The 12,445-nt window shown below is 46.3% G+C and overlaps 2 protein-coding genes across 2 annotated transcripts in view; both read left to right on the forward strand.

Moving 5' to 3' along the window:
- Positions 1 to 3,803, forward strand: part of GALNT12 (polypeptide N-acetylgalactosaminyltransferase 12) — a 46,430-nt gene extending 42,627 nt beyond the window's left edge. The window contains exon 10 of the mRNA XM_042048677.1: positions 2,047 to 3,803. Coding sequence (XP_041904611.1) covers positions 2,047 to 2,184 — 138 coding nt within the window. The 3' untranslated portion in view covers positions 2,185 to 3,803. The remainder of the gene's footprint in view (positions 1 to 2,046) is intronic.
- A 6,606-nt stretch (positions 3,804 to 10,409) lies between these two features.
- GABBR2 (gamma-aminobutyric acid type B receptor subunit 2) overlaps positions 10,410 to 12,445 on the forward strand; it is a 469,861-nt gene continuing 467,825 nt past the window's right edge. Inside the window, exon 1 of the mRNA XM_042048675.1 lies at positions 10,410 to 10,926. Within this exon, the coding sequence (XP_041904609.1) occupies positions 10,612 to 10,926 (315 nt within the window). The 5' untranslated portion in view covers positions 10,410 to 10,611. The remainder of the gene's footprint in view (positions 10,927 to 12,445) is intronic.

A 12,445-nucleotide genomic window follows, 5' to 3' on the forward strand; every position in this document is an offset into this window, starting at 1 on the left:
TTCATATGGTTGGACTACTTTTGCTCTCTTTTCATTGATTTATTTCCCAGTATTTATATTACCATATATCCCCAATACTTCACACACCACCATTACTTTAGGCTCTTTCCTGCTTTTAAACAGCTGTCTCTACATAATATTAGAAAAAACTTGTGTTTAGTAGTTTTGAATCTCTAAAGAAGCACCTGGATGCCTGAGAGAAAATAAGCTGGATGAAGAATTACGACCTTGTTCAGGTTCTGGAGTGTTGTTATTTGGCTAAGGGAAAAGGTCACATAATATATCAAAATGGTATATTTACATAATGTGTGTGCATAATGCATCTAAACTCTACCGACTCCATGGCTGAAAAATTTCATGCTTGAATACTACCACCAGTGACAGGTAGCAGGGTAAACTCTAGAAAAATTAGAGGAAAATTACTGTCTGTTTTCTAAATCTAGTCCGGACTGAAGCTCATAGTGATATTACTAAATAAAAATGTTTAAAAGGCTGACTTTATAAATGATGCTTCATTTCTAATGCTGACTTTTAACAAAATTGCTCAAGATCATATACATTGATCTCTAAGATTACATATGTTGGAGGATCTTCAGTCACTTCAAGAAGTAATTGAGAAAACTGAAATTTTCAAATAGAGAAAATGAAAAAATTGAAAGAACTTATGGAATGCATCTGCTTCCAGTGTATTCCTAACCATTATAATAATTTTATCATCTGAAACTTTAGGAATTACTTTAAATGTTCTTTCTTGTGATCACTTTGTGCCTGTGTGTGATTTGAACACACTGCTCTGCTCCAATTCCTCTTCTGCTGCTGCGCTAAATCAAAACCAGCGGTCCCCACCTTTCAAGGCGAGTGAAGGGTGAGATGCCAGCACCACATTTCTCTTGCTTTGTGCATGGCAGCGTCAGACAGCTGTCCTTATGGATGGAGCATAATCAAAGATTTGAGCAGCCTTCCCAGCAGCCTGGCAAGAATTAAGTTCTTGCTGGCACTGAGTCAAAAATGAGTGAGATGGATACTGATTAATCCACTCAGAATTTTGAATTATCATGACAGAACCAGGAAAGTCATTCAGCAGCTGAGTCTGTCAGCAAGCCTGTGAGCCAGCACACAGTGCTGGGCATCAGGAGCTGTGGCTCAGGATGCAATTAAGTGCAGCATTCCTGATGATGGAAGGAGCAGACTTCCACAGGAGTCAGGGCTACACTCAGAAACAAGGCGTTGGTGTTCTGCTTTCAAAGCTGCTAGAGGCTTTGGGAATGTCTGCATATGGGAGTGCCACCCAGGCCAAAGGGACAGCCTCAGAGCAGGGCAGTCCTCCATGGCTGGCTACACTGCCCTTTGCAGCTCACTGTCCTAGCTGACAGTGCTCCTGGATTGGAATGAAAGACTTGAACTAGAGGTCACTGTGAGAAAAGGGTCTGAAGTCTCAAAATGTGTTTTTTAGGGAATTTGACTGTGGAGGCCTGTCAGACCTTACACCTCTGAGGCAGCTATACTGCCCTTCAGCAAAGCAAGTGAACTCCACACGCATCTGCAGGCAAGGGGCATGGTTAGATATTTTTACTTTTTCCACCAGAAATATACCCTATGAAGAGACAGGAAAATTTCTGGCTAGAAATATGTTCAATATTTACACTTAATGAACAATATTTAACTTCTACTTACAAGATGTGCAATAAATTGATAAATTTGGGTAATTCTTGTGCTTGGCTTTGATCTTTTCAGCCATGTTCTGGTCCAGTAACAAAAGGCAATGAAAGTGAATGAAGTTAGCACATCCTTTACAGGCTGAGATGTCACTTCATGAGTCACTCTAGAGCAATGTTTATGTACATTTACATAAGTTTAAAAGCAGGACCTTTTGATAAAGTTTCAGAGATCCTCAAGTTAGACTTCACTTTTAGGCTTTGCACTACCCCATTGGAAGGATATGTATGATATTTATTTGTTGCAAATGTCTTCTGTTCCTTTAAAACACAGTGATATGTCTGCAGTTTTTGAGACCTGAAAAGCAAGCTTTATTTCTGTCTTTTGTAGGACGGTACCCTGTTTCACCCACAAACCCAGAAGTGCTTACAAGCCGAGGCAAATGCTTACAATGGGAACCCAGCACCATTGTTACGACGTTGTACCAACTCGGACTACCAAAAATGGTTCTTCAAAGAAAGAAGTTGATCCAGATGTTGTCTAGGATATAGCTGAATACAAAAAAATATGCTCTTTCTAGTCAGCAGTTAGTCTGCTGAAAGCAGTTAGTGTTTTGAAAGTCTCGTAAGTGATATATTTTTGTATGGAAAGAACTGTAATTAGTTTACAAGCCTTGGATCTCATTTCCTGGAGCTTTAGAAGGCACTAAGTATTGAGAGCTTCATAAAGTGCTGCAGAATCTTCTCCTTTTCTCTTTGTTTGGCAGCTATATAACTGCTTCTGAAGTGTCTTAGGTTCTTTTCACAGGTGACAATGTATTTTTTTAATCTACTGTGTGGAAATAAGGCAGTCAAAATAATTGCACTAATGCTAATCTGCCAATAACTTAAAATGTCTATTTTTCTACCAAAACATTCTGCAGCTGGGTCTTTTAACAGATAGTAGTTAATAATTATTCTCATCTTTTAAATACCAAGAAGGTAAATGTAGGCCATATTCTGCCCTAAGTGACTACCACAAAGCCCTCACTGAAGACAGTGTGGATTTACACATGAAAGCAGAGTATGTCTGCACGTTTTTGCACAAATAACAATCTAGATGCATACAGATTGCACATGCTTGACAATACTATACCTTCAATGTTCTGACAATTTTAGATGTTCGTGGCACTTGACAAGTTTCTAATCATGCTTAAGATTGGTTTGGGAGTAAAATGGGGATTTTCTCATCTTTCTTAAAGGCAGAAGGCAACAATATTTAAAGGTGATGCTTTGGGAAAAGCTATTTAGATTCATATGGGCCCAGATATGTGGCTGTGTCCTGGAATGCACAACCAACTTTATGTGGATTTTCAATATGCATAAAACTTTCAAGAAAAGACCTACCAATAATTCTTTTGAAAAAATGTCAAAATTACAGTTAGAGAAAATGAATCTTAAAATTTAAGTGTTTAAATGATTAATGTAAAAATGATTGTATTTTAAAAATGGTTTGGCAACTGATTTCTTTGAAATGCAGCTAATATTAATACAAAAAGGATTGTCTTTTGAGTATAACTTGCATTTTATCTGGGAACTCCTTTTAGATGAGTTGACCCTGCATATGGTCCTGTTGAAAACATGGGGTCTAATCTGTACCCATACAGGATGGTTTGTGCCCTGGTGTGTGGGATCTGCCTCGCCCCATCAGACAAGCTGTGTGTGTATAGCAATGTATCTGGCCAGTGACCATCATTAGAAGGGTTTCAGCTCATAAAAAGAGTTTCTTTTTCTGTCAGATGAAGGAATGCTTATGTGTAGAAGGATGAAAATTTCAACCTTTTTCCTCTCAGAAGTCTTGGCATCTGTTTTGATTAGTTTGGTATGTTTTGTTATTTGCTTTTGTTCGTGTTTTCTGTAAAAAATGTACAGCCTTTTCTTTGAATCCCCATAAGCTCATGCCATTTTGGCATACCTATTTATATGATTGGGGTGTGGGGGGAGGGTTCTGTCTATAGGAGATACATGTATAGGTTCTTCCAAGGTCTTTCTAACCCATGTAGATAGAATGTTTTTGTGAGCACCTTTAAAGTTTTGTCTCTGTGGGCCGGACTGATGAAACTGATGTTAGAATTAATAAAATATTTTGTGATTCAGTAGAGTAGGAAATGTCTTATCAACTATTTCTTCTTTTTCCTGTGGTCAGTGGTTTTCATTCAATCATTTTGCTGGTCTCTTAGGCCCAGATCCCTGCAGCACTTGGGAGGACACAGCTTTATTTTATGGTGTCTCAGGTTCTGTTTCCTGAACTCAGTAATGCTTCTGTTCACCTGGTAGCAGCAGTGGTTTACACTTTGTGGAGCCACAAATCAAAAGTGGGTGGCTGAATGAGAGAACAGCAAGGATTTTCTATTAATTTTTGCTTTTCCTTCTTGGCTGCTGATTGAACAATGTTAGTAAGCTGATAAAAGCCCAGCTACTAGAATCATGGCCAAAGCTCTCATTGACCTCCATTCTCAGTGAGGTTTGAGTTTTGGTATTTCAAGATTTCATCATCAGATGGTGGTATACAAGTGAAATTTAGTAACTGGAAATTATTTTCTATACATCTTTTCACTTTGCCCCTGTTTAGAGGAAAGTATTGATGTTTTTGGCTTCCTGTAGCTGAGATGCTTTCACATATGCCAGCAAACCAGCTAGCCTGGGTTGCATATTTGCTGCACAAACACACTTGAGTTCAAAAGCAAACACCGAGCATTAGCAATGCCACCAGCTTGCTCCCTCTGTGTTGGCCTTTCAGTCCATCTACTCACCATTTTTTATTCCTTGATACCCTTTTCTTCTTTTGAACTCACTGGAGTTGTACTAATGTCTGGCTTCAGGTTTGGAGAGTGAAGGACTCCATCAAGCATCCAAGTAGTAATGCACATCTTCAGATTTCCTTTAACATCTCCAGGGTTCCTTTTGCAGGAGGTCAGAGATACCTGCTGAGGAATGGACTGTGGACTTTGGACTTCTCCTGAGCAGAGATGGGGCTGGATGCCTCATAGAAATGGAAAAATGGCAGGATTTCAGTCACAAACCAGTGCTTATTTCTTAGTCTTTGTATTCCTTTATTTATTTATTTATTTTACAAAGACATCTAGACTACAGTCAGGTGCCTAATTATCATATTTATTTGAAATCATCAGGTAATGATTTTGACTTTTTTTCATTTTTCACTCACCATTTTCCTTTCATTTAAAAATTGTGGGTCTTCAACATGGGCTAGAACTTACTGGATTTTCACTTCAACAGAAGACAGTTCATGAACCTTTCCCTAAGAAATAAACCACTAAAACCTCTGTATAAATGGCCTCGACTGAACCATTATATTGGGGGATTGTTAGAGCTTGCACAAACACCTGGGAACAACAGTCATCATTGTACATGCATCAGTCAACATGAATTGGAAGTAGTATTTCTTGCTGGCTCTGCTGAACAGAGACTCAAAACTGTGTTCCATTTTTGTTATATTTATAGGAAGTGCTAAGATGCACTGCAAGGGGAAATTCGTGTTGGTTCCTAACACCAGGACTGATGAGATTGTGCTCCTATTTCCTATTTATGAAAACATGGGCACTTACACAGTGATAGTGCTTGGTTGATGATTTAAAATCTGATGGTCTTTTAACTTCATTTGTCTCTCTTAAAGCCTTTAGATTTGGAGATTAACTTGAAGTTAGTTGAGCTTTGTCCTGATACCCTGATATAAAGACGTAGCAATCAAGATGTCCAGAGAGACTGTAGGGTTAGGATCATGCACTTGAGTGTATATGGTTACAACTGTGCAGGTTTTTTGGCAGTATTTGAGAATGCTGTATACTCTTGTAACAAATATGGAACTTTGTGCTAGCAAGTTAGCTGAGGTAGGTGGGAAAGCCCTTGGGAGGGAGGGAAAAGAAGGATAGCAGAGCTCCCCCCTGCTCTGTTGAGGCACAACAGCAATAGCTGGGTTCAAATTACAGCATTGCAGTATCCTTAAACTTCTCATTTACAGAGGAAATACATTATGCATGTATATGCAGTACTAAAATTACTATGCCTAGATTAACAGTTTTCAATATTTTTTTTAATCCATTACTCACTGATATTTTTATGAATAGACAAAGTCTAATTAGACCGGTCCCAGTCAGCACTTACAGGAATTGCATGCCTCCAGGACTTGCAAAGCTGGTTGGAGACAAAAACAGGGCAGGACCTTCTCAGTGACCTCTCTAAACTCCAAAAGTAGTAAGAAGATGAATATACAGGGATATACATACAGGAAGTGAGTTGCTGGCTTAAGGGGTTGCATGATGTATTTTGTGTAGCATCAAACCCTCTCCAAGAGTGGGAGAGGACTTGCAGCAGATGCAATTTATTTGTTGGTGTTAAGGGAAAAATCAGTTTTCTGGGTTTCTTGACTTTATCCATGGTCTGAAGATACTTAACTTGCAACTGAAGAAAAAGTGGTCAAGGGAGTCATACCAGTACAGATGCCTAACTGTGAAATTAATTAATTAGGTACTCTGTAATGAGCAAATATATAAAGAACAAAATTGTTAACTGTGCATACATTGTGAGAAGACTTAGTGATAACTGAGAAATTGAAAGTGATCAGCGGTACAGAAATATGGTTGAAGGATTCACATGATTGAAACACTGAAATGACTGGGTAACATGCCAGGAAGAAAGCAACATTTGATTTTTGAGTTGAGGACAGGTTTTACAATTCTTGTGAACTGATATTTTAGCCAACAAGGAATAAGCAGATGCAGAGGGTGTCTGATGTAGACCACCAAATGAGAATATAAAGCCTTTTTGCCTAACAGATAAAGGATGTATGCTGCTTCAGAGGATTTCATCCTGGGGAATGAAATTTACCAATTTGACGGTAGCAAAACATTCTGGGGATTTCTAAGGGGGGAAAAAAAAAAAAAGGCAGCTGGGCAAGTGGCTGTGTCTGACACAATCTTTAATAAGCAGTTTGCTGCAACTCTCCTTTAGGCCTCTTTTTATTTAAAATGAGCTGTTACCTGGGCATGTTATGCATAAACACAGCATAGTACCTAAGAAAGAAGAAAATTCTCCGTGCTGAGAATTGGAAAGAAGCAGGCTTTACAAAACATAACTATAGCATTCAATCATGCTAAAAACGTATATGGACAACATGAAACTTTCTATCAGATTGCAAATTAAATACTTAGGTGCCAGAAATAATGATTTTTGTGAAATCAAAAGTTGGCCTCAGTGTGTCTATTACACTATGATTTTCAATTACATTATTTTCTTGCAGTACATTCATTCCCTCTTTTGGGGGGTGGAGGGTGTTTGGGTTTTGTTTGTTTGTTTTTGTTGGGTTTTTTGTTGTTTTTTACAAAAGATGGGGAAACTGTCTTTTTCATGCCTCACTGATACACAGGAAGAATTCTGAGAGGCTTACTTTAACCAATCCACATTGTTCAGTATAAGGCCTTATTTGCATCCCCATAACAAATCCCTAGACCGAAAAATAAAAATTATTTTCTTAGTGTGGGTTGTTTTCTTTTTTTTTTTTTTTTTGTTGGTTGGTTGTTTTTATAGAACTTGAATGTTAAGTTTCGTGGTGTTTCCCAAATACTTATTAATCTGTCTTCACAGTATTACCATGAAGGAAGAGCATCCTGTTTTATTGACAGGGAATGCAGCAACAAACAGATTAAGGTCAGAAGTACCACATTGTTAAATACTGTAGTTTGAGGTGCAGCTTTGCTTGGTTTAAATGATATCCAGCCATACTCCAGACCTCTGCAGCTCCTAGATGCATTTCTTTGCCCTATCTCTCCAGCACTGGCCTTCCCTGTGCCCTGCAGGGACACCAGTGTCAGCTGCTCTTTGCCTCCCACACGAGGGCAAGCCTTGAACTTTACACTGAGTGGAACTGTCCAATAACTCCTTCCAACCTGTGCTGGGAAAAGCAAGGACATGCATTTCAATGTTCAGCTAACAAAGGGATATTTGCTGCTGCAGCAGTAGTAAAGAAGGATGTCAAGCAGTTGCTAATAATATTCAAGATACTAATTCTGTTGTAACACACAACCTGGCCTCAAGCTTTCTTTCAGAAAGACTGAGTTCTCAAAAACGTGAAATTGCTTCCAAAAAAAACCCCAAATCTTGGAAAGCTGATGATGGTCCAGAGATGATGTGAGTGTGTGTGTTAATAAACTGCCAATATTGTAAAATGATCACAAAGTGATCCAAGTAGCTGTAGTCCTGGTAGCCAAGTACTGGTGAAAATCACAGAATGATACAGAATACGAGCAATGCAGAACAATTTTCTGTGAAATGAATTTTGACAGACAAACTTGCAGATCGAGTTGAGAATGGCAAAGCATCATTTAGCATATGACATTCTGGTTAAAAATAGCATTACACGAAATCAATATGGCACCTATTCCTGTTGGCATCCTAGGAATGTTCTTGGTGTTATGATAATCAATTTTCTGGAAGAAAATGAGTTGCTGGAAAGTTTGCAGGTGACAAACTGCTGGACAAGTCACTTGTACAAAAGAGGCTCATGGTTTGATTTATTCTAGTGAGAGATCGAGTGCACAGGAGTAAGGAGGTAAGTGATGCTTTTAGGCAGTATGGATTCAAAACAGGGTGTAGATGATTTCATAAAGAGACATCCCCACAAGGGCAACACACTGATCTGTCTGTAGGGACTAGGTTTCCCGACCTGCCCAGCCTATGGAACTGGCTGGTACTGAGGGAGGTGCTGAGGTTGCAGCGGATGGCCCAGGGCTGGCAGGTCACAGGGTCAGAAGGGCCACTTCGACATCATGTGGAAAAAGGAGAGGTGCATTGGAAGTGCCTCCAGGAATGATTCTTGAGGTGAGGGAAAGCTGGCCTTATTTTTTTACAAAAGCAAAATGTGATTAATCTTAGCCCCTGTCTGTGGGAGAAGATCACTGATACTACTACTGATATTACATCCCCTTAAGCTAATTAAGGTACAATGAGAACTAGTGGTTGGAAGGTGGAATAAGACAAATTGATACTGAATATGAAATTCACCTTTTAGCAAACTAATTAATGATTGAAATGATTTATCAAGAGATGTGATGGACTGTTCATTACTGATGCCTTAAAGTCAACACTGCTGGATGTCATTCTGAGCGAAAGGCTGTAAAGCAACAAGTGTTATGAAATTACTGTTGAGGGCTTTTAACCCAAGGTCAGATCTTACAAACTTAGAATGTATTAATCCATGAAAATTCTTTCCAATTTATTGCAGACGTGCTGCCATTGCTGTGTAATATAAATTAGATGAATTAGGTTGATCTTCAAAGGTTCGCTTGGAGTGACCTCAGGAAATTTATGAATATGCATAGAAAGTGGGGTGCCTAAGGCAGGGTTAAGAAAAGTTTTGCATTTTGCCTGTACCACCTCCTGTGCGGGATCTACCTGAGATGAAACAGATCAGTGAACTGCTGCTCTGGGGCTCTGCAGATCACAGATGTGGGTGGGCAGTGTGAACGTGTTCCCTGGGGTGGGGGTATAGCCTGGGAGCAACGTAGAAAGCCATGGGCTGTCCATGGGATATGCTCCACAGCCACTGAGACCTGGAGACAGCTACCTGGGAGAACAGACGTGGAAAGGGTTCGTTTCCCACAGGCTATTCACAGGGTTGCGACAGCCCTCGGGGAAGCTCAGAGTCCTGCCGCAGCCTTAATTTTTTTTTTTTTTTTGGTAACCCGAGCGGCGTCAGGCTGCCGAAAAAACCACCAAATCTGCTGGAAAAAGAAACCAGTTTAAAAAAAAAAAGCAACCCACGACTTCTCCTCCAGCGAAACGCCCCGCTCCTGCGTGCCGCAGAGCTGCCGTGGCCCGGGCTGGCTGCGCGTGTGCGTGTGCGGGGTGCCGAGCCCGAGTGGGAGCGTGTTTGCGTGCCGCGTGTGCGCGGGGGAGGGCGGGGAGAGTGCGCGGAGCCCGCCCGCGCCGGGCAGCGCTGCCAGCGGGGTCTCTGTGCGTGTGCCAGCCGGGTCGCGCGTGGGGACAGTGCGCGGGCCGCGGCTGCCGCCGGCCTCCCCTGCCCGCCGATGGGCAGCGGCCACAGCCCGCACCTCCCCGCGCCCACCCGCGCCCGCCCTGGCCGCTCCACCTGGAGAAGGTGCCCGACCCACAGCCAGCGAACGCTGATGCCGTGAAGGGGGAGCTCGGCCCGGCCCCCGCCGCCGCACACTTTGCTCTGCCCCCGGCCGCGCATCCTGCCCGGCGGCTTTGCCCGACCCGGAGGACGGGCGCAGGCGGCACCTCCCGCCCGCGGCGGGGGCTGCCCCGACTCCCGCGGAATGCGGCACTAGCACCCCCGCCCCGGCTCGGCACCGCTCCCCTCCTCCGCCTCCCCGGCTCTAGGGGGGGCTTTTTCCTCTTCGGCGTTTTCTGCCGGAGCATCCTTTTTTTTTTTTTTCTTTTCTTTTCACCCTTTTGGAGGAGGAGGAGGAGGAGGAAGGAGGGAGGTGTTCAATGAGGGCTGCTCGGCTCCCCCCCCCGCGCCTGAGAGGTGCTGTCCCTCCCTGAGCGGAGAAGGGGGAGAGCTGCTGGGGAGGCAGAGGCAGGTCCCGCTCCCTTGCTGTGCCGCCGGGGAGAGCGGAGGAGGGTGGTGGGGAGCGTGTCTGTGTGTGCGTGGTGGTGGTGGTTATTTATTTATTTATTGCTCCTGGTGGTTGCAGCTGGCAGACCTGGGAAGGAGTAGGCGCCATTGCCAGAAGGATTATTGCCAGGGGAGGGGAGGGGGGGAAGAGAGAGGAGACCCCGAGGCTCCCGAGGAAGCGGAGACAGGCAGATCTTTTCCTCCCGCCTTGGCTTCTCCCGCCGGGGGATGCGCCCGCACTGAGAGGGGCTCGGCTCCCTTCCGCCTCTCTGCCGGTTCCCCCACCCTCAGTCCTCCTCCTCCTCCCCCCCATCCAGCAGCATGCATCCCTCTCCGCGGAGACCGGCCGCTGCCACCTCCAACCCTGCCATGCTACTGCTGCTCCTGTTCCTGGGCTGGGCGCCGCCGGGCTGGGGCTGGCCGCGGGGCAGCTCCCGGGGGGCGGCTGGGTTGCCCCCCAACGCCACCACGCCGATCTCCATCATGGGCTTGATGCCGCTCAGCCAGTCCGAGGAGGACCAGAAGAGCAGGATCGGCCGGGGAGTGCTGCCCGCCGTGCAGCTGGCCATGGATCAGATCCGCAACGAGTCCCTGCTCAACCCCTATTTCCTGGACCTGCGGCTCTACGACACGGAGGTAGGGACCGCCGCGGGCCCCGCGCCTCCGGGCGCAGGGGGAGGCGCCGCCGCCCAGTCCCGGGGCGCTGCGGGTACAGGGGCGCAAGGGCAGCGCGGACGCCCGGGCCGGGGCTGCGGCTGCCGGCGGGGCCGTGCGCGCCGCCTCCGAACCGCCTTGCCCGCCCGGCCCCGCAGGCTGCCGGCAGATGTGCAGGGACCGGCGGCGGAGGGGGAGGACGTGGAGCCGGCGGGCCGTATCCTGCCCGCCCGGCATTATCAGGAGCGGCTCCCCCGGCAGCGGGGGCTCGCCCCGCCGCCCCAGGAGTACCCTGCCCGGGAGTACCCTGCAGCGCGGGGGTGGGCCCGGACGGGTGCCCAGGCGGCGCGGGTGCTTGGCGGTGGCGGTGGCTGGGATCCGCTGCCCTTGGCACGCACGTACACCGGTGGGAGGAAGGCTGCCTCGCCCAGCGAAGCCACGGCCGCATCCCTGTGCCAGCCGCCACCCGCTCAGCAACAGATGCACGCCGGGCGCTCCGCTCCCCCGCTCCGCCAACGGGCTCACGCTGCCAGCCCGTCTTATCCCATGCGGCGACGGGACGCGAAGGGCAGCCGTAGCTTGAGAAGGAGGCGGGGAGGCTCTCGCAGGGTTCCGCTGAGTCTCCCCCGTCCCTGCCCTCCGGCGGGAGCGGCTGAGCCCTCGCCCGGGGGTGCGTGGCGGCGGCGGCGGGGCGCGGAGGCGCTCGCTCCTCGGGAAGAACTAAATTTGCAGTCCCGGTCCGCGCAGAGCGCCTCCAGCGCGGCGGGATGCCTGCTCCCGTTGCGGAGCGCTGCGAGCGGCCGGCCGTCAGGGCTGGGACAGGGGGGAGCCCGGCTGCGCCAGAAAACACGTTCCCTTTACCTGGGAGAGAGAGGCAGGGAGCGAGGCGAGGGCTTTGTCGAGTTGGTTGCCACTATCACCCGCCCACAACTGCCTTTGGTTTTTGTCACAACTTCAGTACCTGTGTGTTAGCGGAGGGTACGCGCGGGTCCGGTACCGAGGCTCCCCTGAAGATGGCAGTCGCTTCTTGCGTAATGCTGGCGGCCGGGGCTCGCTTCCAAGACAACCCCCGGTGAAGCAAGTGACTGCTGAAAACCTTCCCAGCTGTAATTTAAGGAAGCCCCTGTCTGCTCCCCTTCGGTTCTCAGGGTCCGCGGGGAACAAGCTGAGAGCAGCAGTGACAGGCTGTACTGCTTCGTGATAGTGTTTCCGTCCCTAAAATGACTACCAAAACCTCTCCTCCCAGGGTGGCTGCTTTTAATTGACGTAAATTTGTCATAGTATTTTTTTTTTAGATATCTCTGAGCAGAAATGCATGGAGGGCAATACTGCTGAAGATGTCACTTAGGAAGGAGCACGCTGCCATCCTGTCGTGTTTAGTGAACGAGACTAGATACTGACAGGGAATACAGGCAATATCAGCCTAGAGTAGCTGCTTGTTTCCTTAAAAAGATGTATCTCAGGGAACTCTGCAATCGTAATGAAAAGAATTATGGGGGAT

Source organism: Corvus kubaryi, unplaced genomic scaffold (genome assembly GCF_017639235.1).
Source record: "Corvus kubaryi isolate FWS band 111438036 unplaced genomic scaffold, C.kubaryi_AGA036_p1.0 68, whole genome shotgun sequence".
NCBI lineage: Eukaryota > Metazoa > Chordata > Aves > Passeriformes > Corvidae > Corvus > Corvus kubaryi.